Here is a 23,936-nt window from a genome sequence, read left to right on the forward strand (position 1 = left end):
TTTCCTTCTTAAAGGGGTCATGTCATAAATTTTTTATCATTATAGTTTTTTCACTCCTGGTCCCTTTTTTCTCCTGTTGTTCCTTAAATGGATTCATATTACAAGGAATAAAATTTCCCTTGATCTTTTAAAATGAAAGAGCTTGAATGAACTATGAAAACATATTGTAGCTTTCAAAACTCAAAACTTTTCCCCAGCCCGAAAAACTCTGATCTTAACAGTTTGTGCGGAACATTTCAGTGTGGATTGTTTTGTGATCTTTTTGCAATGTAATGCAAGCTGTTGTCTATACAATTAAAAACTGTATTTCACACAACAGCAAAGCTGCAAGCTGGTGTGTGAGCACTGAAATGCACTGTTTATAATTTCCTATGCAAAGCGGGGCTTTCTTAAAAGCTACAGTGGAAAATTATTTTGTTCAGAGAGATGTAAAATACCAATGAAAAACTAAAACATGACTGTATACTATGAAAATGCCCTCTTTAAATATGAAATCAGCAACACCACCTGGCTTGGCCATTTGCTGTCAGATTCAATTGTTTGTACATCTTCTGCTAGTGATGAAAAGACTAATTTCTGCAAAAAATCGTACTTCTCTCACTAGATGCACCAATGTATCGGCCAATAATCTGTATCAGCCGATAAAAGCAATTATTTTCACTATCGGCCATCAGCCAGTTGTTTAAAAACAGCCGATGATCATTTTTTACATTTTTTTGTAAATTTGGAGTGCTGTCAGTACAGAGAACAACGACAAAAATCAGTGTTGCCTACACCGTGTTATCCTCTTTTTAAAATTTGCACCCTGTTGACTTCAATGGGGCAAGTTTTAAACCTGCTTTTAGCCTCTTAACATCCTTGATGTGTCATTACAAGTGCACAGCCAATGTGAGTGATTCCTTCAGAGTGATCACGGGTGAATCTGACTGTAGTAGATGTGAAAGATATTAATAAAAATGATGTTATTTCAGCCAGCGCACATACCTGTATTTACATCCTGTTTTCGGTCGAAGTCCATAGTAATCGATTGTCACACGCATAGGTTTAGTTACCGTACCTATGATCACGCACGTAAACTCGACAATCGATTACTATGGACTTCGACCGAAAACAGGGTGCAAATTTTAAAAAGAGGATAACATGGTGTAGGCAACACCGATTTTTGTCGTTGTTCTCTGTATTGACAGCACTCCAAATTTACAAAAAAATGACCGAGTTCTCCTTTAATACAAGTTATAGCTCGAAAAAACAAGCATGAACATAAAAAGGTATGTTGAAAGATATACGGAATGAATCAAGTCTCATATAATCGCTCAATCAGTGTTTCAACTGCAGAAAGACGTCACAAAAAACAGCTTGTGAACAATGTGTTGCTTTATGTTGCATTTACCTCAGGAAAGTTATCCAATGTTCACAAATCATTAGTTAGCTATAAATAAACACTAGAGAAGAGCTTAGTTAGAGCTTCATTTGTTAATGATATATGTGCGTTTGAATAAATTTGCCATGAAGACAAGTGTTTATGAAAACTATGTGCAACTGAGTTGCATACAAAGATTTCAGTTCTTCTTGGAGTGTAATTATTTTATCTGAAAATTAACAGAAGTTGAATATAATAGCTCTATTGTTAATTGTAACCTCTAATATTATAGTAATGTACTGAATGAGAGGGTTCCCTGTATAGTTTGCAGCATTATTTGGGAGAGATTTTTTTTCCCTTAAGAAAATCAAACTATCGGTATCAGCAGGTATTATTCTGAATAATCGGCTACAACGAAATTTAGTATCAGTGCATCTCTACATCTCACCCAACTTCATTGTTTCTTGTTACAAATCAGATTATTTAGATCGGTTTTGCGAATGAGTTCAATCTGTTCACTTAAAAAGATCAGATGATCCGTTCACTAATCTGACTTTTTTTGTGTGTGGAAAAGATGAAAGAAAATGTGATTTCTCATATGACCTCTTTAATGAAGTTGTGCTGTTGTACTCTCTCTCTGTCTCTCTCTGTTTCCCTCCATTTTCCACCCTCAGTCTTTTATCAGCAAACAACCTCCTTCTTTCCCTGCAGAGCAACTTTCCCCAACTCTCTGTGAACTCTTCCAGAGTTGCGTCTTTGGAGTTTGGCAGAAAGAGGGAAAGCGAGGCTTTTAAAAGTTCTGTGTGTAGGGTTTTCATTAGGTTTCACTTTTCACAGTTGCTGCTTTTGACACTGTGTCAGCTTGTTTGTGAAATCTTTTCTGAGTTAGCAAAGCTTATAAGAGACTTACGCCGTGTGTTTTTGTGCAGCTGGCTCTCACATTGAGTGTGCGTGTGTATGTGCAGAGTGAGATGTCACTCTACTCCTAGAAAACAAAAGAACAATTGGGCACTAATACAAAGTACATTTTGTACTAGTAAAAGTACTTGTAGGAAAGCAAAATCACTTATGACATATTTCATTTGTGTTCTTAGGCAGCAATGAGAGTAACGGCTTCCATTTTTATGCTACTCATAAATTCTACTCATCTCATGATTTTTAGATTTTTCTCCTGTAGTTTTTGTTAATCTCTTAAGGTTTCACAAGATCTCAACAATGTCTGAAACTGCTCATGGTTTGAGTAAGAAATGATCAGAGCTCTTATTGTGTCAACATTTGTCTAATTTTTAGAGGCAATTGATCATCTGATTTTTTCTCTCTCTCAGTTTTATGCTTAAAAAAACATAAGTGAGAATCCCATTAAGTCTCCTTATCCTTTGAAAGAGCATCCTCAGAGCAATAATGTATCTCTTTTGGGAGTTAGTCTACATTATAATTCCAAGCTTACCTACTTCTGTTTCCATAACCTTTGAAAGGATTTATAAATTTCCTTTTGCCTTTCTCTCTTCTCTCTCTCTCTCTGCAGGTAAAGTGCTGAACACTGATTTAAGGCATTATCTTAGCCTGCAGTTCCAAAAAGGATCAATCGACCACAAACTGCAGCAAGTGATCCGAGACAACCTGTACCTGCGCACCATTCCATGTAAGACATACACATACACACCCAATCTATTCATTTTTATTTTTTTTATTATTAATTTTTTTATTATGTACTTATTGGCAACATTGTTTCATACAGTCAATCCAAAAATTATTCAGACACCAGATATAATTTTTTATATTGATTTGATATTTTTTTACTAGTGGGTTCAGGACACTATAGTTATTTTATGTAAGCGAGGAGAGCAAAATAAAGTAAACTGTGACATATTATACCCCAAAATTATTCATACAGTGGACTACCAGTAAATTGATAAAAAAAAAATTGGGACCAAACATTATTCAGACACTTTGACCTGACCATGTTTTGCTTTAGTGTTTTTTCTTTAATTGCTAATGTGAACTTTTTACACCACAGACTGAACAAAATTAAGCATTGCTTGGTAATTGGTTGACCTTGGTTGACCTAAATTGGTATTATCTAATTGTGTACTTAAATTTAACAGCTGACAGCTATTTAACCTAATTCATTTGTGAGACAGTCTAACAGAAGAATGGCCAAAACCAGCGAAATATCAACTGATGAGTTCTTGTCATATGTTATTACCATTTTCTAAACTATAGTGAATAAACTGTGATAATGTGAGAAATGTTGAAGGTGTCTGAATAAATTTTGGTTTGACTATATAATATAATATAATATAATATAATATAATATAATATAATATAATATAATATAATATAATATAATATAATATAATATAATATAATATAATATAATATAATATAATATAATATAATATAGGGATGCTTTGCCCAAAAATGCAAATTCTTCTTGGACAGGATTCTCATTTTCGGATCATTGAAGCATATCATGAAATTTAAGAAGAACATATGTTCTCTCCATCTTTCTCTGGCAGTCTAATTATCTCATCTTACCTCTCAGTGTCCATTTCTCATACTGGTGTGTTTATTAGTGTAGTTGTGAAGACAGAGGCTCTCGAGAGGAGAGCAGCACACCACCAGCTCTCCTCTGATGCGCCCCGTGAGATGTTTACTGTTCCTCTGGAGAGTTGTGGAGTGGGTTTCTGAGAGCATGTTTCTTCTCCAAGCAGTAGCACACTGCTCATTATTTTCTCATTCAGCTAGTTTGTTATTCCCTATTTAGTCTAATTTGATAAGTGACAGTGACAAATGTGTCATAAAACACACTGAGGGGGCGAATTCACAACGACACTTTAGAAGTGATATGTCAGTGATATTGCGTTTTCTATAGGCTACTTATTTAAATATATTTAAGTATACTTAAATTTGAAAATATTGTTCGATTTTAAGAATTTTTTATTTGATTTTTTTTCAATAAAAAGGCCGTTCTTTAATGTCATTCACCATTGTTTTGAGACTCTTTATTTTTTTTATTTTTTTAAGGTATCGGTTCAGGCACCGTTTAGGCACCGGTACCGTTTTAAAAGTATCGTTTTGGCACCGGTATCGGAAAAACCCCAAACGATACCCAACCCTATTTTCTAACAAAAAAATAACTGAAATTTTTTTATAATTCAGTTTGATATCTGATTATGGTAACGGTTTGTAATGGTTCTCCGTACCGTTCTCCACCCATGGTTCGGCACGCACTTGCACTGTGGTTCATCTCAAATCTGACGACTCATACGCATATGGTTTGTTTAAAAAATAACAATGCGTTATGTATGGTTTGCAAAAATGGGAACTGCTGCCTGTGTCAGTGTAGATGAGAGAAGCAAAGTGTATGCGCGTTTTGCACACGCTACATTATGGCCAAGCATGCGCCATGAATAATGCGCCACTGACTTTAGACTAGGTTTGTCCTGGTCAGTGGCGGAATTGTTTTCTGAAACTGCAAAATAGCACCAGGGAACGTTTGCGCCAGAACACGCCTCCTCTTTTCGCTGAATCGCCCCCGGGAGCGCAAGTTCATTCCCTAATTTACCGATGTGCGTCTGTGGAGGGAAAATAGGAATGATACATGCGTCGATGTACAAAGTCAATTGCGCTGAGTGCAAGATAGGGCCCTATGAGTAAAAACAGTAAAAACATTGTGAAACTTTTGTGAAATATTACAATTAAAATAAAAACCAGTTATATTTTAATATATATAAATATACAGATATTTGTGATGGCAAAGCTGAATTTTTTTGCATTACTCCAGCCTGCAGTGTCACATGATCCTTTAGAAATCATTATAATATGCTTATTATTATCAATGTTGCTTAATATTTTGTGGAAACAATTTTTTTTTCAAATTCAGCATTTTTTTTTAAATAGAAATCATTTGTAACATAAATGTCTTTACTGTTACTTTTGATCAATTTAATGTGTCTTTGCTGAATAGAATACCATTAATTTATAAAAATTATACTTATTAATTTATTAAAGCAAAATCTTCCTGACTTCAAACTTTTGAACAGTAGTGAATATAATATTTGACGAGCTATATCATAAGATATAGATTATGTTTGGAGTGTAGTAAATGTTCAGCTAAATTAATACTCCAATAATTTTTTCCATACCTCTAGCTGTTTCTTGCTTCTTGTAGCTCCTGTCACTCTAAATTTTCCTCAGAAGGATTTTAGTGTTAGAAATGAGCAGCAAAAGTTTATTTTTAACAATCCATGATCATCACGATCATCACCAGTTTGCTTTGGCACATTCCAGTACAGATTTTTTTCTGTGAACCTGTCACAACCTAATAAAGACTATTGCAAAGAGGCTGTTACTGAATGCAGCCAGAGTAGGTGCAAACCATATTAGACTTGACAGCAAACGCACAGAAAAACGCCATTACTCACATCACGTGTAAAGAGGGCGTCTGCATAGACGTCTTAAAGGCACAGCAAATAAAAAAAAACAAGCTGTTTATTTTTAAAGGTGAAAGAGAAGGTAGAAAATGGTTGTAAAAAAGAAACTTTGATATTATAATTGGGTTTGAGGGAAGGTGACCCATTTTAACAACTTGAAATACAGCCAGCGGAGACTGTTTAGTTGTGCATTTTATCACTGGCAATAACCGTATCAGCTTTTATATCCCAGCTGTCGAACTGTCTAATAATAGACTTTTTGATTAACGCATTTTTGTTTTATTTCTAAATCCGTTGAAGTTTAAAAAAGAAGAATTAATTAAAAATAATTCCCCATTAGAATGAAGAATTACTCTTTGATGTTTTTGGAAAATTGGAGACAATCCGAATTAGCATAAAAAGACAAAAAGAACTTCCATTGGTTGCCATTTTAAGCATAGCATCGTCTTCTCTTGTCCTTAGGTCACTCTGTGCTTGACCTAGTTACTCTCTATCTTTTCTCTCTTCTCTCTTTAACTTAGTCAGTAAATTATGAGAAGAGCCTGAAACGTAGGGAGTAAAGAAGGGAAGAAATGAGGAAAAAAGTCCGAAAAGTAGAGGAAAATGGGAGTTGGAGGAAGAGAGAGCCTCTGGTATTTGCAGTCACAAAGCTGCTTTATGGAGCAATGAACAAAAGTTCTTAAAAGCTCCTCTGATGGAGAGGAATAAAGAGCAGCCTAAGGTTCCACTCATATCCCTTCTCCACCAGAATGTGCCGGGGCAGGTGGTCGCCCGGGGGATCTGTGGACCTCTTTCAGAACCGGCCTGTGATTAAACTGACTTCAGAGGTCAACAAAGATGAAACTGGCTGTTCTTACATAACCTGCTTACAGTCATTGTTTACAAGTCTTTGGGCTCACAAGAGTTTCCACTGCGTCAGAGAGCACTGCAAATGCGTTCATTTCTTCAGAGGCGGTATGTCGCAAGGACGTAAAGGGAAATGCACAAGAGTTTGCGGAAGAGGCGCTGCATTATGCAACCAAAAGTCTGGAATAGTTGAACGTTCTCTGATTTGTTGAAAGATTTTCATTTTAAGACAGTCAAATTCCCTGACTGATTATTTTAAACTGGCTTGGGGCCAATTGCTTAAAGGTATAGCGGAGGATCTTTCCGAATTTTAGATAAGACCCGCCCTCTCCACTTTTTGAAAAGTTTGATTGATTCACCAGAATGATTGACAATTAGGAGGACCAATAGTATAGGTATTCCACCCGGAAGTAAAAAATCCTATACCTCGCTATACCTTTAAGCTTAGCCACTATGTTAAGACTGCGCCTTAAGAACTAGTTTGACCAATTAGCAGTTAACCAAGAGATAATCAATCCAACTTTTCCAATTCAAATTAGACTGATCTACCTTTTTATGTAACTGACTTTAATTTAGATGACTAACTTTCAAGACTAGTCTAAGCAGTTTATGGAACCTGCCACAAGTTCTATGTAACTAAGTCTATTTGTGACTTTTATTTACCGGTAACTATGATATTATCAATTGGATTTCTATTTTAGTTTTTACTTAAAAAGCCATTGCTGTCTCAGAAAAACATCAAAGAAAGACTGAAGTTTTTGGCAGAATATGGGAAGTTTGATTCTGAGTGGTTCAGCAGAGTTGTGTGGAGTGAGGAATCACATTGAAACATGAGTTGCATGGTGATGCTCCAGAGCAGTGTCTTTGAAAATCTGCTGAGAAATATAATAATAAATTCATCTCTACCAGAGTGAAGCATAGAGGAAGAGGTGTCATTGTGTGGGGAGTCTTGCTAGCTGCTGCATTAGTGAGCTACTTCACTGTGAAAAGTAATTTAATGCTTTGGAGTACAGGAGAATATTGCAGAATGGTTTGCTTCCCACTATTGAAAAGTTGTTATCTAAAGAGGAATGACCAGATGTTATAAGACAACCAAGATGTGGCTTGAGAACAAGTCCATCAGGCTCATGTTTTGACCTGGTCAGAGTCCAGATTTGAACCCTATAGTGAATATTTGGTCTCACATTAAACTAACTGGAAGACATTTATCAACTACTACTCACCGTACCGCTATTGGACTGCTTAAGCTTCATCCTCCTCTTCATGGTTGTTGTCTACCTGCAATATACTTACCTTGAATAAACGTCTGTTATTGTTTCTCACTACTTTTGCGAGTCTTTGTATCCTGACACTCTTATTCTCACCAAAGGTGCATTTATTTGATCAAAAAATACAGAAATATTATTATGATAAAAAAGTTGCTATTTTAATAATTTATTTCTGTGATGCAAAGCTGAATTTTCAGAATCATTGCTCCAGTCTTCAGTGTCACGTGATCCTTCAGAAATCAGATATGCAGCTCAAGAAACATTGGTAACACTTTATAATACCTGCATGCTATTAATCATTAGTTAAGCATTACTAAACAGTTAATTCATAATTTATAAAGCATTAATAGACATTAATAAGCAGTTTATAAATACAGCTATAATGCTTTATTCTTGATTTATAAGCATATCTATAATGTGTTTAATAATTGTATTTTCATACTTTATTAATGATCAATTTATTATTTCTAAAATGAAGTATAGAATTATTTACAAACCAGTTACATTATTTACCATTATTTACAAACTAGGTGTTGTCATTGATTAATAAGATCACTTAGAAAGTGTAAGTAAATGTAGTAGATTCAGGTAGTTATGAAGCATTTAGTAGTGGTCAGTTAACTGTTTTGTGAGCTCATCTAAAGTGAGGACTAGTTATGCCTTGTAAAGCATTTACAAAGGAGATTTAAAGGCTCAATGATCTTCTAAACAGAAAAAGGAAACAAACACAACACAGTGATACAGAACATAAAGATGTTTAACAGCCTTTAAATCTCCTTTGTAAATGCTTTACAAGGCATAACTAGTCCTCACTTTAGATGAGCTCACAAAACAGTTAACTGACCACTACTAAATGCTTTATAACTACCTGAATTAACCATGAATTACAGTAGAAATACATGTTAATAAAACATTTATTAACACACTAAGTAGCTATTACTATATGTCTGAATAACAATATGTATTTAAACAGTTTATTAATCATTTACTTACACTTTCTAATTGATCTTATGAACCACTGACAACTCCTAAATAACCGGTTTGTAAATAATGCAATACTTCATTTAGAAATTATAAATTGATCATTACTAAAAGTATAAAAATACAGTTATTAAACACATTATAGATATGCTTATAAATCAAGAACAAAACATTTATAACTGTATTTATAAACTGCTTATTAATGTCTATTAATGCTTTATAAATGACAAATTAACTGTTTACTAATGCTTAACTAATGATTAATAGCGTGCAGTTTTTATAAAGTGTTACCGAAACATTTCTTATTGTAAAATATGTACAGAAAATTGTTTTGCTGCTTAATATTGATGTTAATGAGAACAGCATTTATTTGAAATATAAATCTTTTGCAGCATTATACATGTCTTTACTGTGACTTTTGATTAATTTTATGCATCATTGCTAAATAAAAGGTTTTTTTTTTAAGATTTAAAAATAAGTTCATAAAATGTCATAATCAACTCAAATCTGTGCAACAGAACACATTTAGCAACATCTCTTCTCCTCTACTCCCTTCTTTATCATTATGTTATGGACATTGAACAAGGTAACCCCTTTTAACCTCGCCAGTAGATATTCACATCTATAACCAGCGCTGCTGTTTCGATTCCCTCTTCTCGTGGCATTTACACAGTTGCTCCCTAAGGAAAATGTAAAGGAGCCTGTTTTTAATATTATTTGCTCTCAAGTTAGAGTCAAGTCTCCGCAGACACTTGACTCTGGCATTTCACTTTGCTGCATCTAATGTAAATGTCCTTTAAATGACAGTAGAGCCTGGTGGCATTTCCTAGCACACAAACGAACAGAGCCGAGAAATGTCATCTTTTATTTTTGGCCTTTTATTCGTAAGAAATGCCACCCTCAGGTGTCTCTTATGAGGATTTTGCTGCTAAACAACCCACCTCTGAAATTAGGTCCAAATGTGTACTGTTTCTGTTTGATATTTTTTGAGCAAACACACTCACGCAGGCTTAAACACACAGAATTACATTTTTTATCTTGGTTTAGGGGTAAAAAAAGCATGCATGCATTTGAGTTGATTGGAGAAATAGTTCACCCCAAAATTTTTATTCTCATCATGTTGTTCCAAATCCATATTACTGTTGTTTGTTGACACAAATGAAGAAATATACAGTGTGTGTATATATATATGTATAGCCTGGGCAAGGCTAACCTTACCATGGCCACAAACTTGAGACTAGCATGGACTTTTCTCACTCAAACCACTGCCTGCTGCTGCTTCTGATTACTTTTAGAGGGAAAAGCTCAAACGATCCAGTGTGTATCTGTGTTTGCGCTGGAGAACTTCAAAGGTTTCTATTTACAACGTGGTTTGCAGCGTTGAGCTATATAGCCAATCACAAACATATCTGTTGATTTCTTGAACGCAATGGCCAATCAGAGGTGTTTAAGTTTAAGCACTGAACATAAACTCCAGGGTTTTGAGCGGTGAGTGGATTCTGAGTTCCTCTCATTATAACAAACAATTATGAAAATAAGAGATTCATTGTGTAGTCAGCTTCACTGATAGTAACAAAACTTTGTGAGATTGCGATGAACTAAGATGAGTGTCGGCTTTTTAGTAAGAGGGAAAGTGCATCTCTTAGCAGGGCCGGACAGGGATAAAATTGGGAAATCTCACACTCATCCAGGCCATCCCATAAACAATTTTTGGAACCACTGACAACCATGTTTTTTGTATGGCCATCACATAAAAAAATTCTAAATCCTTAGGCTGGGGCTGTGCAAGATACTGTAATTACAGTTTTTTTTACAACCACTAGGACACATTTATCAATAGGTCATTTTTCAAAACTCTTCACAGTTCTCCTACCAACTTCCAACTTGGCACAACAGTTAATTTCACGTTCAAAATGCACCAAAACTACCAAAACACTTAAAAAACGTCACAAATCAAGTAATTCTTCCAGAACACTAGCAAAGGTTTCACCCAACAAACACACTTTGTCAATCTTAAAACACAGACCTAAAAAGCACTAACAAGAGGCAACATTAAAATGTCTATACAAAACAAGAATGACAGCTGTCTACTGTTCAGAATTCACTGCAGTATATGTTACATGATCCAAGTTTATGATAGTACAACATTTTTTCCCTTTTGTATAGAGCTGGTAAGTCCCGCCCATCCATAAAACCCCGCTGGACCTCAAAGTTGAAAAACCGTCAATGCAAGTGAATGGGAGAAAATAATTATTTTCTGGTCCCGTTTGAATTGTGCCATGAATGTGAACATATGTTGTCTGTGAATTTTTTATATAACTTTTCATGTTACGAGTTTGACAGTATATGGTATGATTCTTCGGCTAGCAGTTGTGGAAAAGACATAACGAGAAAGACTACATGTCGCCTATGTGACGTCACCCCATAAAGTTGACTTACCCGTGGTTTTCACCAACTTCAACGATTTTGTCCTCTCCCTGAAAGAAGGCGGTGAAGTGCACCAAAGACACAGCCATGTTTAGCGGGATCCGTGAGCTAGTGTCCGTGTGTGAGTGGTGTTGACGTTTCAAACGCGTCGAGAGTTGTAGTCCACAAAGTGCTCTCACACAAAGTCTAACCGTATCAAACTTCTACCCGCTAAATTGTATCATTCTTTACACGAAAAGTTATATAAAAAATTCACAGACAACATATGTTCACATTCATTGCACAATTCAAACGGGACCAGAAAATAATTATTTTCTCCCATTCACTTGCATTGACGGTTTTTCAACTTTGAGGTCCAGCGGGGTTTTGCGGAAGGGGCGGGACTTACCAGCTCTATAGAGGGTGATGAAATTGAAAGACTAAAACTAGTGTAGGTGTTCAACTCTTTTTGCTTTTATTTTTTTATTTTTTAGATTCCGATATATTTCTTGTCTTATTATGTTAGGGTTTGAACATAAATTTAACAGTTTTGAAGAGTAAGTAAACGTGCAAATTGACCTCCCTTCCATTTTCCTTTTTCTTCCCTTCATTTCCCCAGATATCTCTGTCAGATTTTTTTTTTTGTGTTGCTACTTTTTTCTCTCTCTATTTTTCTTGCACCTGTCACTTCTTCCCCAGCAGTTGTTGCAAAACAACCACCTCATTGTAACACAATCTTAATTTAGTTTAGGTAATATCAAAGTATTACATTAGGACAATGTTGTTGTTGTTGTTGTTTTGTCTTAAAAAGACTTAAATACCCAAAATTAAACAAAACTATATTTCATTCAAATATATTTAAAATAATTTTCTAAATTGCCTTAATGTAAAAATTAGTACAATAATAACTACATCATGCTTTAGAGAAAAATCCTAATATTTAACATTTTTATTGCATTATTGACATTATTGTATTATGATTTTTAATAGTTCCCTAGTTCCCTCCAAACACACAATATATCGATGTGAATATCTGTCTGCTAAATTATTACTGTAACTTTACAAAATATAACAATGATGCACAACTTTAGCATACATTATTTTGAACGATGATCATAATATGGGGTGCTACTGCTAAAATTTGCTAGCGGTTCATAGCTTAATTAAGGTAACGAAGAATAAAACTAGCCTATTTAAAGATGAAACTAAGCTGCACTTGAAGCCCCGAACAAGTCAATAATAAAAAAAAAAAAATCGTAGCACTGTCAGTCAAGACTAACCGATAATAAATTAGCGATTTATTATCGAATGCAGAAATCGGAAATGATCATTTTAGTACATAGGGCAGGCAGTAATATATAATTATATATAGGCTTGTATAAAAAATAAAAAAGGCAGCAGGAATTCTCCCAGTGCTCCCAATCCGGGCCTGTCCTTAGCCCCACTATGGAGTTGGTTCACCCTCCGCCTATGATTATAGATCAGCTTGAACATCCTGCAAAATATCTACTTTTGTGCCTAGCTGAAGAAAGAAATTCATACAAGTTTGGTACAACATTAGTATGAGTAAATGTTGTCTGGGCTGAGAAACTGAAGGGTGAAAATATAGTATTACTATAAATATAAAGATTACTACACTGCAGACATTTTTTTTCAAAAGTGTCAAATGCTTCAGAGACTGAATCTCATTGTACAGTCTGTGCACACTTTCCACCTCTGTCACCTTCTCCCTTGTGAATAAAGCAATCTGTGACTACACTAGGCTCGAATAACACACTAAACAACACAAGATTTCCTCTGATATGATGTAATATGTTCTTGTTCTACTCAGTTTGTCTAATACTGTACATCTCTGTGTGTTTCCAAACCATTTTCATAGCAATTATGTTAAAGCATGTCATTTTTCATCCTTTAAAGCCTCGCAAATTGCCAATCTTTTTCTAAACCAGTTTTCCATGTAACCCATCCAGTTTCCAGGTCTTATCTATGGGAGTTTGAGATCAGTTCTATTTACAGTTCCGAATGGAGTGCACTTGTTCTCTAAGGAAATTCTGAATTGCAACCGGGGAATCCAATTTTAATTTTGGTCAATCTGAGGCTGTGTTTAGACAGACACAAAGTTTGCAGCACATGGGATTGTGGGTGTAGGATATTCTTACCAGAACTAGTTTACTGTCACTAATTGTGTTTGTTTTACTGGAAGGTACCACTCGGATGCCCAGAGATGGGGAGGTTCCCGGAGTGGACTATAATTTCATCAGTGTGGGGGATTTTCGCATCCTGGAAGAGAGTGGATTACTGCTGGAGAGCGGAACATATGATGGTATAAAACACACTATCTATACTGATATTCTTCATACAAACATCCCAAACCATGGACACGAATGATACCTCAGATCATGTGGCTTGTTGTAAAGATGCTAGTTGTTTTCCAAGCCTAGCTGGTAGACGATATACTGTAACGGATGAAAAATTCATATTGAAAGCAGTTTTTTATTTACAAGAACCAAAGCCTAAAATCTAAGCTTAACCAAAACTTAATCACTATTCTTATGCTGCAATATTTCTGGAAATGCACATTTAGTGTTAACAGTTGTGTTTTCTACCTGAAGTAAACTCTGACACAAACACCTCTAGGCATTCATTTTGTCCAAAAAGAATTTCATGACAATGCAGCCTCAAAAATGTACTGTATGATGGATTTAGCCTCCAAATCTTACAGGCAGAGTCAGTGAGTCAGTTAGCACAGGTTTACACCATACAAACAAGCTTTGCAGAGCTTGAGGCAAACTGCTGAAAAAGTACACATAAGGAAGACAAAAGTCACAGTCTGTTCCCTGTAATGGCTCTTTCCACAAATAGAGATATACTGTATATATATATTGCAACAAATAGCCAATGAAAGGAGCTGTGTGTGTATGTATGTGCATATATGCATACACATTATAATTTATTATATAAAAAAGATTATATTTTGTTATATAATACACAAATATTTGTATTTTTATTTTATGAATTGTTCAAAGAAGTAGACACACATGCTACCACTAAGATTTTTTTTAATAATTATTACTTTATTCAGCAAGGATGCATTAAATTGATAAAAAAGTGACAGTATAAAGACATTTATAATTTTACAAAAGATTTATGTTTCAGATTTTCTATTCATCAAAGAATCCTGAAAAAAAAATAGCATATTAGAATGATTTCTTAGAAGACTGGAGTAATGATGCTAAAAATGTATCACAGGAATAAATTAAATTTTAAAATATATTAAAATTGAAAAAGTGTTCTTTTAAATGGTAATATTTCATAATATTGGTGTTTTTAATATACTCAAACAAATGCATGCCTTGGTGAGCATAAGAGGCATTTTTAAAAAACATAAAAAATCTTTTGAAAGGTACTATATATTTTTTATTCAGAGGCCTTACTTTTTCCTTTTTTCTTAAATAATAAAAGCGTTGCGTGTCTGTCCTCCCCTCTGCAGTCTAGTTGGTTTGAATGTCTCTGTCCTGAGAGACAGATAGCGTGCCAGGCGAGTGCATTCACTGTGGCCCCATGTCGATAGTGGGACCAGGGACTCATGCCAGGCAAAGCCTGCTGAGACAGGGAGCCATGCCAATAAGAAATGCCCATATGTGCTCTGTTCTGATCCTAGGACACACACACATGCATGAAACACACATGCATACTCTAATCCCAGCAAACTGTTCCTCAAAGGAATAGTTCACCCTCAGTTACAATCAGGTTTTACAACATATTTACTTTAGAGCAGGAATGATATGACATTTTACCTTTGATGCAGCTTTATATAGATTTACAACATCTAATGTCTCAATGTGGCCATGCTTGAGCAATAGCAAACAGTTTCTATGCCTTTCTGATTCCCTCATTCCAGTAGTGTGGATAAATTTACAACCCTCAAGGCAGCTTTTAATGTAATCCTGTCTAAGCAAGCTTGGTTGAATTAAGAGTTGATCCTGATCAATAAAGATTTTAGCACTCCTTGTAAGCACACAGAGAATCTCAATGGAGGCGATCTGTAAACATGAATTGGCTGTGGCACAATTCACTGTACTTATTGCCTGTTGAGTCACATATAAACACCATTTATTCCAATAAATAGATAGATGTTCTCTGCTCACATGGAGTAATTCTCATTGAAATATCATATATATTGTAAGAGTCTGAATATACATGATAAAAATGTTGGATTAAAGGTACCGTTCTATGCCCCTTTTCACAAGATGTAAAATAAGTCTCTGATGTCCCCAGAGTGTGTATGTGAAGTTTGAGCTCAAAATACCCAACAGATCATTTTTTACAGCATGTTTAAATTGACATTTTTTGGGGCTCAGAAAAACGACCTGTTTCAGTGTGTCCCCTTTAAATGCAAATGAGCTGCTGCTGGACGGCACAGGGGGCGGAGCTTCATGAGCTCGTGCTCAGTCTGTCAGGAAAAATTCATCTCACGGAATGATGATAATATCAGAAACTCTCAGTAACGGCGTTCATTTCGAGTCGGACAATAATGCCTACAGAGTCAGATTGCTGTATAGAGATGAAACAGGTATGGTTTAGTAGTTTAATTACGGTTATTATAACGTATTTGTCATCTGCTTGTAGGCTATGTATCCATTATTTATTAATAACCTACAAGTCTGCTGTCTGAATGATGATCAAACATGTACTGATGAGTTTAATAAAGTTTATTGTACATCACACAAAAGATGAAGCGTCAGTTTTACTTCAGAAAATCACCGTAAGAGCTGAGTAAACACAGTAGGCTAAGTTATAAGAAGTGCGCAAGTAACCAGTAGAGTTGAGGGAGCATTCCTGTGGGCGGAGGTTAGTCAAGAAACGGTTCTGGTGATGTCACTAATGCAGGATGTAGAGGGGTGTAGTCCAATCGAGCCGTTTTTTGTAGTCAACTTCTGTTAAATAAAATATCTCGCTTGGCATTGAACTTTGAGCTTTATAATTTTACAGATATTATTTATGCTCTAACAGCAACATTACACACTAACTAAAGTTTGAAACATGGAATCGCATGCAACGGGACCTTTAAGAAACTTAAGTCCATTTTTAGGGCAGATACGTTGTTTGGTGACAGTTATACATGGGGAAAAAATCTGTCTGGACACAAAAATTACATTAAAATTAAATATTTTAAACAGTTTAAATATGCAAATTTTTCTTAGCGATTTTACATTTTTTTGTGAGATTCGCTCAAATAAATATTAATTTAGTTTTTTTTTTCATGTTTTCTAAATGAATTTACAGAAAATTAGTATACATATCATGAACTGTATGCAGTGCTACTTTGGTCCACTTATGTTGTGTAAAGCCTATAAACCTCTGTTATCTGTCCATATCTATCTATTTTGGCTGCACTTTATGTGCACCAAAATATTTTTGACATCATTAAGAGAACGCTGGGACAACGTTCACCTCGTTCTCAGATTATATGGCTCTCTGCAGATTACTGGTGACATGACGCTGTAAATCTGCTCAGATACTGAGAGTAGCACATACCTTTATGATTCTGTCATGGTTAGTGCATATGGGGTGATTAATCAGGGTTACAGCTAGGGGTGGGCGATATGGCAATCACAATTCAGGCAGAATCACAATCCACAAGTCTTTTTTATGTTGGATTTTAAGACTGTTTTGCAAAGCACTGAGCAGTGCAGCCAAACTAATTTCCCTATTTTTAAAAATGTAACCTTACAAGGTAACAGAATAAAAAAGAAAAACAATGACAGACCAAACCAGGGGTGGGCGATACGACCAAAACCTTATTTCACTTTATTTTATTTCATTATTTGATCTTTTTTTTATTAAAAATAAGAATAAAGATGCAAATGACAGATAATATTATATATACAAATGAAATAAACAGTGCTTTAATTTTGTCTGCTCCAGTAGGTGTATTTAACAGTAACATTCAAGAAATTGAATACATGTAAAAATAAAACACTACATAGACACTGTATAAATTAAAAATACACTGATTCTTATTAAAGCCACTGAAGTTATTCAGTCAAGAGCAGTGAGTAATTTTCTCTTTGCAATTTGTTTGATTAACATAAATGACATAGATGGCAGTAGGTTTATTTGACTGCTGTCACTTTAAGACTGAAGGCACAGATCTAATATACTGACACACTTGCATATCATAATATACTGACACGCATCTGAATTGTTTACTTTTACTTATGATATAAATGAGTATTTATGTAAAAGAAAAATAATGTTGGAAATAGATTTAAATATAAATATATACTTATAAAATGCCATTAAGGCTTCTGGAGTCATTTTTGTGACAAAATTTTACTTCCGCATCTGAAAACCGCCAAACCAGATGTGACGTAACGGGAGGGAGTGCGGCCAATGTAAACAATAGGAAAGCAATGAGAATATTGGACGTTGAGGAAATTGTTAATGTTTACTCGTATGACGGACCTCAGCCATATAATTATGAGCCTGTTAATGAAGCCAAGAGAGCAGGACAGGCCAGGATTAGACAGAACAACGGTCAGAGACAAATTGAGTTGTGGTGTGAGGAGAACAGGGCCTTGTCTTGGTAAGAGACCAGTGTTAGCTCTAGTGTTAACACTATGTTCAGATCACAATATTGTACAGATTATTATCATGTATCAGGCAATAGCAAAGCTAGTATTGGACCCTTACCTGGATGTGTTGTGTCAGCCATTAGGAGACAGTTTCCAGAGGAAGTGGGGCTTTATAAAGACTTTGAATGGCCCCATTTTAGTGACGGTGAATAAAAAAAAATCACAATCACAATTCTTACTGTATAAAAACTTTATATGTAGAAACAGCCAACACAAACATTAAAAGTTAAAGTGGTTTTGTACAGAATTATAGAACTATTAATGATAATAATAAGTTTCGGCTGCAGACTAATAACAAACACAAATGCATTACATTAAAAGTTTATGTAGGATATGTTCATCAATTAAATTAAGACAAGGCACAAGGTACTGACTTCAACGAGGGGGGTAATAATTCGGCAGGGGGCCAGAATTCGGCACAACACCGGCAAACGACTCCCTCTGGTGACATAATGTGACGTTGAAAAAAAACGTTTTTTTCAACAGTCAAGGAAACTGTCACGTTTTCTACAAAATGTGTGCGCTTATGTCTTGCAAAACAATTTTAAATCCTGCATTAACTATATATTAATAAAAAAATAATAATAATAAAAACCTGCAATATGCCCTTTAAGTAGCCTACTTGCGTGGTTTGACAGGTTTTTTGTTTGCGCACGCTTCGGGTGTACACGCTCAGCTTATGTTAGATCAGCGTGCAAATAAAAGTTTAACTTGCAAGACTTTAACACACATGCAAATCATAAACTTTCGTGATGGCGAAGAATTGTAATGTCTTGTGAGTGCAACCCTACCGCTGCGTTACTAAACGTGATATGAATGAATGTTACATTGTATAGTATGTTGGGATGGTGGTGCCAGATCGGCAACTGATGAATGTGCGCTGTAACATGATACTATGATCTCTCTTCAAACGCAGATCGTGGAGACAATTTAATCGTTCACAATCTACAATCGTCATATCGCACACCCCTACAGTATAATGCAGCCTAGCATTTATTTCAAACCATGTTGTTCTTATAATAAAATAAGGTATGGTATAAAAAGGTTTCAGTCTTCCAATTTGCAAGTGTGACATCAAGCAGTCTATTTGAGTTTTCTTAGTAACTATTCCAAGTCGTATGTAATGTGCCATTAGCATCTAGTGCTGTTGTAGTCAAGACCAAGACCAGTGTGTGTTGAGACCAAGGCAAGATCAATACTTTTGTAGTGTTTGAGACCGAGACAAGACTGGCCTTGAGTTCTACAACACTGTTAGCAATCACATCTATTCTCGCGTTGAAATGTTTGGAATTTTTTTGTTTTTTAAAAAAATTCTCTTATATTCATCACCAAGGCTGCATTTATTTGATCAAGATTCAGTAAAAACTATAATATTGTGAAATATGATTACAATTTGGAATAACTGTTTTCTGTTTGAATACATTTTAAAAAGTAATTTCTTCTTGTGATGGCAAAGCTGAATTTTCAGATAAAAACATTTTTTTAGGCTTGCTTGCCACTTAACAAAGTTCAACTGTTGTTGGTTGTTCTAAATGTTGTTCAAACAACCTTACTGCCTAATTGTGCTGATTTTCTTCACCATAATAAGCAATGAGAGGATCGGAATTTATCCTGATTTTAAAATGTGTCTCTCAGTGAGACTATAGTCTTGGTAACATGCTGTTTTCGCATGATGACGCACATAATGTATAACAAATGAAATGTTGTGGTAGCAGCACAAACACTTTCATTACGCTGTGACACTGGAAAGAAGGAATCCATTTGTATCATGAAGAGAGACAGAGAGGGAAGGAGTGAATATTCTTCACTGCAGGTGAGCGAAGTTGTCAACAGTAGTTAATTGCTTGTGAAAAAGCCTATTCCCACGGTTTCAGTTTCTATTTGCTAATTAAACTCTTTATAATTTACAAGCTAAAAAGAAGAGGATTAATCTTTCGACTGATTACAAGGATTATATTTTCCATTGGTAAAAGATGAAAATGTGACCTTAAAAAGCTATTTTTCTTTTTCTTAAACAGACGCTAATGATTTCTAGGGGCAGCATATTTATTTTCAGGATGAAGGGAGCGAAGAAACAAAACAACAAATTTGGATAATTTAAATTAATCTGTGTATAATTGGTGAAGGTTGAATGGTTGATTTGAAAAGATGCCTTTCCATTGACTGAATCTAATCATACTGAGAGTGATTTATTTAGTCTTACATCAAGAGGGAATGATGAACAACCCTTCAACCCCCCCACACACACATAAATTAACATTTACCATCAAATTAGAAATTAATTTAAATGCATTCTGCTGCTCCACTGATTGGCTGTACCATTGTTTCTGATGCATATTAATGAACTGAATTTTGCATGAGAAGATAGTGGGAAAAGTTTCATTACTGAATCCAGTGGTGAGTGTAATTACTTTCAAGGCGCCACTGAATGGAAAGCATAACATTTCAGACTGCATATTGGATAGTTGACACCTAGATCTACGTTTTTGAGGAAGCTGGAACTGAGGAAGAAAGCGGAGGTAGCGATAAAGCAGATTTGCACGCAGCTCCTGTCCCAGTGTTACCAAATCAGCTGTTTCGTCAAACTAAACTATTTGTGGCTTTATAAATCAAAGCTTATGTAGCAGAAATGTTACACAAACCCTCACAAGTATCTCTTTTTATGACTTTTTTAAAGATGTCATGAATCCAAATAAGTTCTTTACTTCTTCAGGTAACTTCTATGGCACACCCAAACCTCCAGCGGAGCCAAACTTGGTTCAGCCTGACCTGGTTGACCAGGTTCTGTTTGAGGAGGATTATGGCTCCGAAGTCCAACGAAAGCGAACCACCTCTGTCAGTAAGATGGACCGCAAGGACAGCGTGGTCCCTGAGGAGGAAGAGGATGAGGAACGGCCACAGCTCCCAAATGGCATCCCAGGTCAGTGAATGGACTGTAATGTGTGTGTGCTTGTGTTAACCACAATCTGTATGACTGCAGAGATAGATTTCGGTCTAAGAATTAGTCACCCATACTGATACAGACTGTGCATCATTTTCTTTATGTCAAAACTTGCAATATACATCTTAGGACTTCGGCCCAGTGTTATTTTAGTAATATTTATATACTATTATATTATTTATTCATATTTTGAATTAACTTTTATATTTATATGTTCAGTTTTTATTTTAAGTGTTGTTTAGGATTTTGAAATTTTCCCATGTGAATAAAATATTTGTATATATATTTCTATTTAGCTTAATTTTTTTTTTATAATTTTCAACTTAAACATTTATTTTAGATTTTCCTCTAATATTAATATTGTATTTTTCTACCAGTTCTTTATTTAAAGTAGTCATACTGCAGGATTGTGACCCAAAGTATGTGAAACTGTCAGAACTTCATTGGAAATTAAGATTCATCTGAAATTTGTCTCAGACAGCAAATCTTTTCCAAACTTGATGTGTGCTTGAGGCTTTAACATGCAGTCTGCTTTACTCATGTGCAAATGATCAGTCTGAGGCCTTACATGATCTCTCAGAGAGGATCCTTGTCCTTTACTCAAGGAGAACTCAGCACCGAGAGGCAAGCTTTGCTTAAAAAAGAGCCAAACCCTCTGCTCACATGCTCTCATTAGTTCACAGTATAACCTTATAATCCTTTTGAGATCAGCGGTTGTGCTTTCAAGGCTCGAGGCCTGAAATTGATGCTCTATTTGTATACTACAGTACTTCAGCGTTGCATTTGGTAAGCGAGTCACTGCTCCATAATGGCTTGCTTAATGTGTGAATGATTCATGTCTATGACCCTGGTCTGAATCTGCTTTAAACATAAATGAGCTGTTTAGATGTGTACAGGGCTTTAACCTTTTAACCCTTGCTTTATACTATATAAAGTATTTGACTTTATACTGTATAAGCCACTAGTGTCCCCAGGAGGAACCCAGCTTATACCCTCATTTTTTTTTTTTTTGTAAATCTGTTTGTATATAAGATGTGTGGAATATAAAGGTGTATAAACTGATTTATAGACTTTCAGGCCTTGAGTTTCACCAACATAAAGTACCATGGCAATTAATTGATCAAATTACTATTGTATTTCCATCTAATACCATGGAACCTCTACAGTACCCTTGTTTAATCTTTCTGTAGATATGGTTGTCTTCTCTTAGCCTCCTTGACACAGTTGTTGTTTCCTGCTATTACTTAAAAGCTGTTGTGTTTGTAGCCATGTTTGACTGCTGGGACTGGTGAGGTCTTTCCCCCCAGCATTGGCATAAGCCAGTGAAGAGGGAATAGTTGTTGAATATTGGCTGAAGTAAGTAGTCCCTTGGCTCATGTTAAAAGAGTCATTTAACGGGGAGTGTCCTCGCTGCAGAATAGTGTCCTATTTGCTCTAAAGGCTTTCTGCCACTTCAAGTGTGTTTAAAGAGAGGGAAAATGGCAGTGAATTAGTTATCATGCATGCACACACATATTTACTGCTTTTACATACAAACACAGAGAGCTGATGTTACCGCGGGCATTTCTTCCTATGCTGTAGCCATTTTTTAAGCTCTTGTCATAATACTGCATCAAATTATGTACATTTAGTCAATTTTCAGATTTTGAATGATGTGTAAATCAATGCAGAATCCATCAGATTAGAGCTTGCAGTTTTCTAAATTAGTAATGCTTGCTAAGATACCTTAAATCCTATTGCATGCTAATAACCAAGCCAAATGTTATTTTTATTGCACTTTTCAGAATACTGTTTTAAAGCCGCTTTACAGAAAAGCGTGATGTTAATGTTTGTAATATCTTAATATTTTCATGCCTTATTGTCACATTTTGCAGATTAGAGCTGGGAAATAATATAGTTTATATATATATAGTTTGTGACGATTAAAACAGTCAAGTAGTTGAGTTAAACGAATTGTTTGACTGAATGATTCAATGACTCTTTAAGACAATGATTTGGCGGTTTCAGTTTCATATTTAAAATATCTTTTCAATGTAGATGAGGGGCTGAGAGAGTGACAAAAACTGAATGTTGTTCAATATAGTTTACATTTTGTGAAGATATAAACAATCACAAAGCTGATTGTTTGCTATATATTGCTATATAGTATATTGCTTTACATGAGTATACTGTATTTTTGCGGATTAAGTAGGATGTACAATATAACTTTCAATATATTAATATAGTTGTATTTTTTGATGATATTACAATCAGGCAGTTTGACATTTGCTATATATTTTTAGCAAGAGGTTTACGTATATATATATATATATATATATATGTGTATGTGTTTGTGTGTGTGTGTATATATATATATATATATATATATATGCAAATATCATACACAATTGAAAACTTAATTTTTGTTAATAATTTAATTATATCATTAAATTGAGGCTATATATTTTTTCTGCTATATTATGTTTTATTAACAAAGTTCGGGAAGAGCACGTTGAGATAATTAAACCTAATTAAACACATGTGGAGCACATTCACATAATCAAACCTAATTTGACACGAGTGGAGCACACTCTGTTAATCAACCCAATCAACGAGTTAAGAGGTATATATATACAGCAAACTTGCCTCTGTTCATTGACAGTTTAACAGCATCCCTCCATCACCCCAGCTCCTCACTTCTAGTTCTAAATACTTCTTTTCTATCTTTACTCTGTTTAATTGATGTAAGTGTGGACTCATGAAGTACCTGAAACAGGAAAAGATCTTGCTTGCGCACCATCCTACTTTGACATGCAAAATATCACCCGCCTTAGTTTTGCATTACACTTTTTTATCTTCTTTCCTTCTGTAGAGAGGACAGAGGAGTGGAGGAAAGCTGTGCCCAGCTACACTCAGTCCAGTGGTGGAGGCAGTGCAGGAGGCAGTGGGACACTGGAGCTCCGCACCTGGAGCTCTTTACCCAGAGACGACAGCCTGGAGCCCCTGCCCTACAACTGGGAAATGGCCTACACAGAGACGGGCATGGTCTACTTCATAGAGTGAGTGTGTGGCCATAAGAGG

General features: G+C 35.2%; 1 protein-coding gene across 1 annotated transcript in view; it reads left to right on the top strand.

Annotated features, from left to right (window-relative positions):
• The window catches only part of magi3b (membrane associated guanylate kinase, WW and PDZ domain containing 3b), a gene marked incomplete at its 5' end in the record, with an annotated part of 117,858 nt that overhangs the window by 68,647 nt on the left and 25,275 nt on the right, over positions 1 to 23,936 (top strand). Inside the window, 4 exons of the mRNA XM_081380059.1 lie at positions 2,886 to 3,002; positions 13,501 to 13,620; positions 20,649 to 20,855; positions 23,728 to 23,914. Of these exons, the coding sequence (XP_081236185.1) occupies positions 2,886 to 3,002; positions 13,501 to 13,620; positions 20,649 to 20,855; positions 23,728 to 23,914 (631 nt within the window). The remainder of the gene's footprint in view (positions 1 to 2,885; positions 3,003 to 13,500; positions 13,621 to 20,648; positions 20,856 to 23,727; positions 23,915 to 23,936) is intronic.

This window comes from Scardinius erythrophthalmus (genome assembly GCF_964197995.2).
Source record: "Scardinius erythrophthalmus genome assembly, chromosome: 12".
NCBI classification, from domain to species: Eukaryota; Metazoa; Chordata; class Actinopteri; order Cypriniformes; family Leuciscidae; genus Scardinius; species Scardinius erythrophthalmus.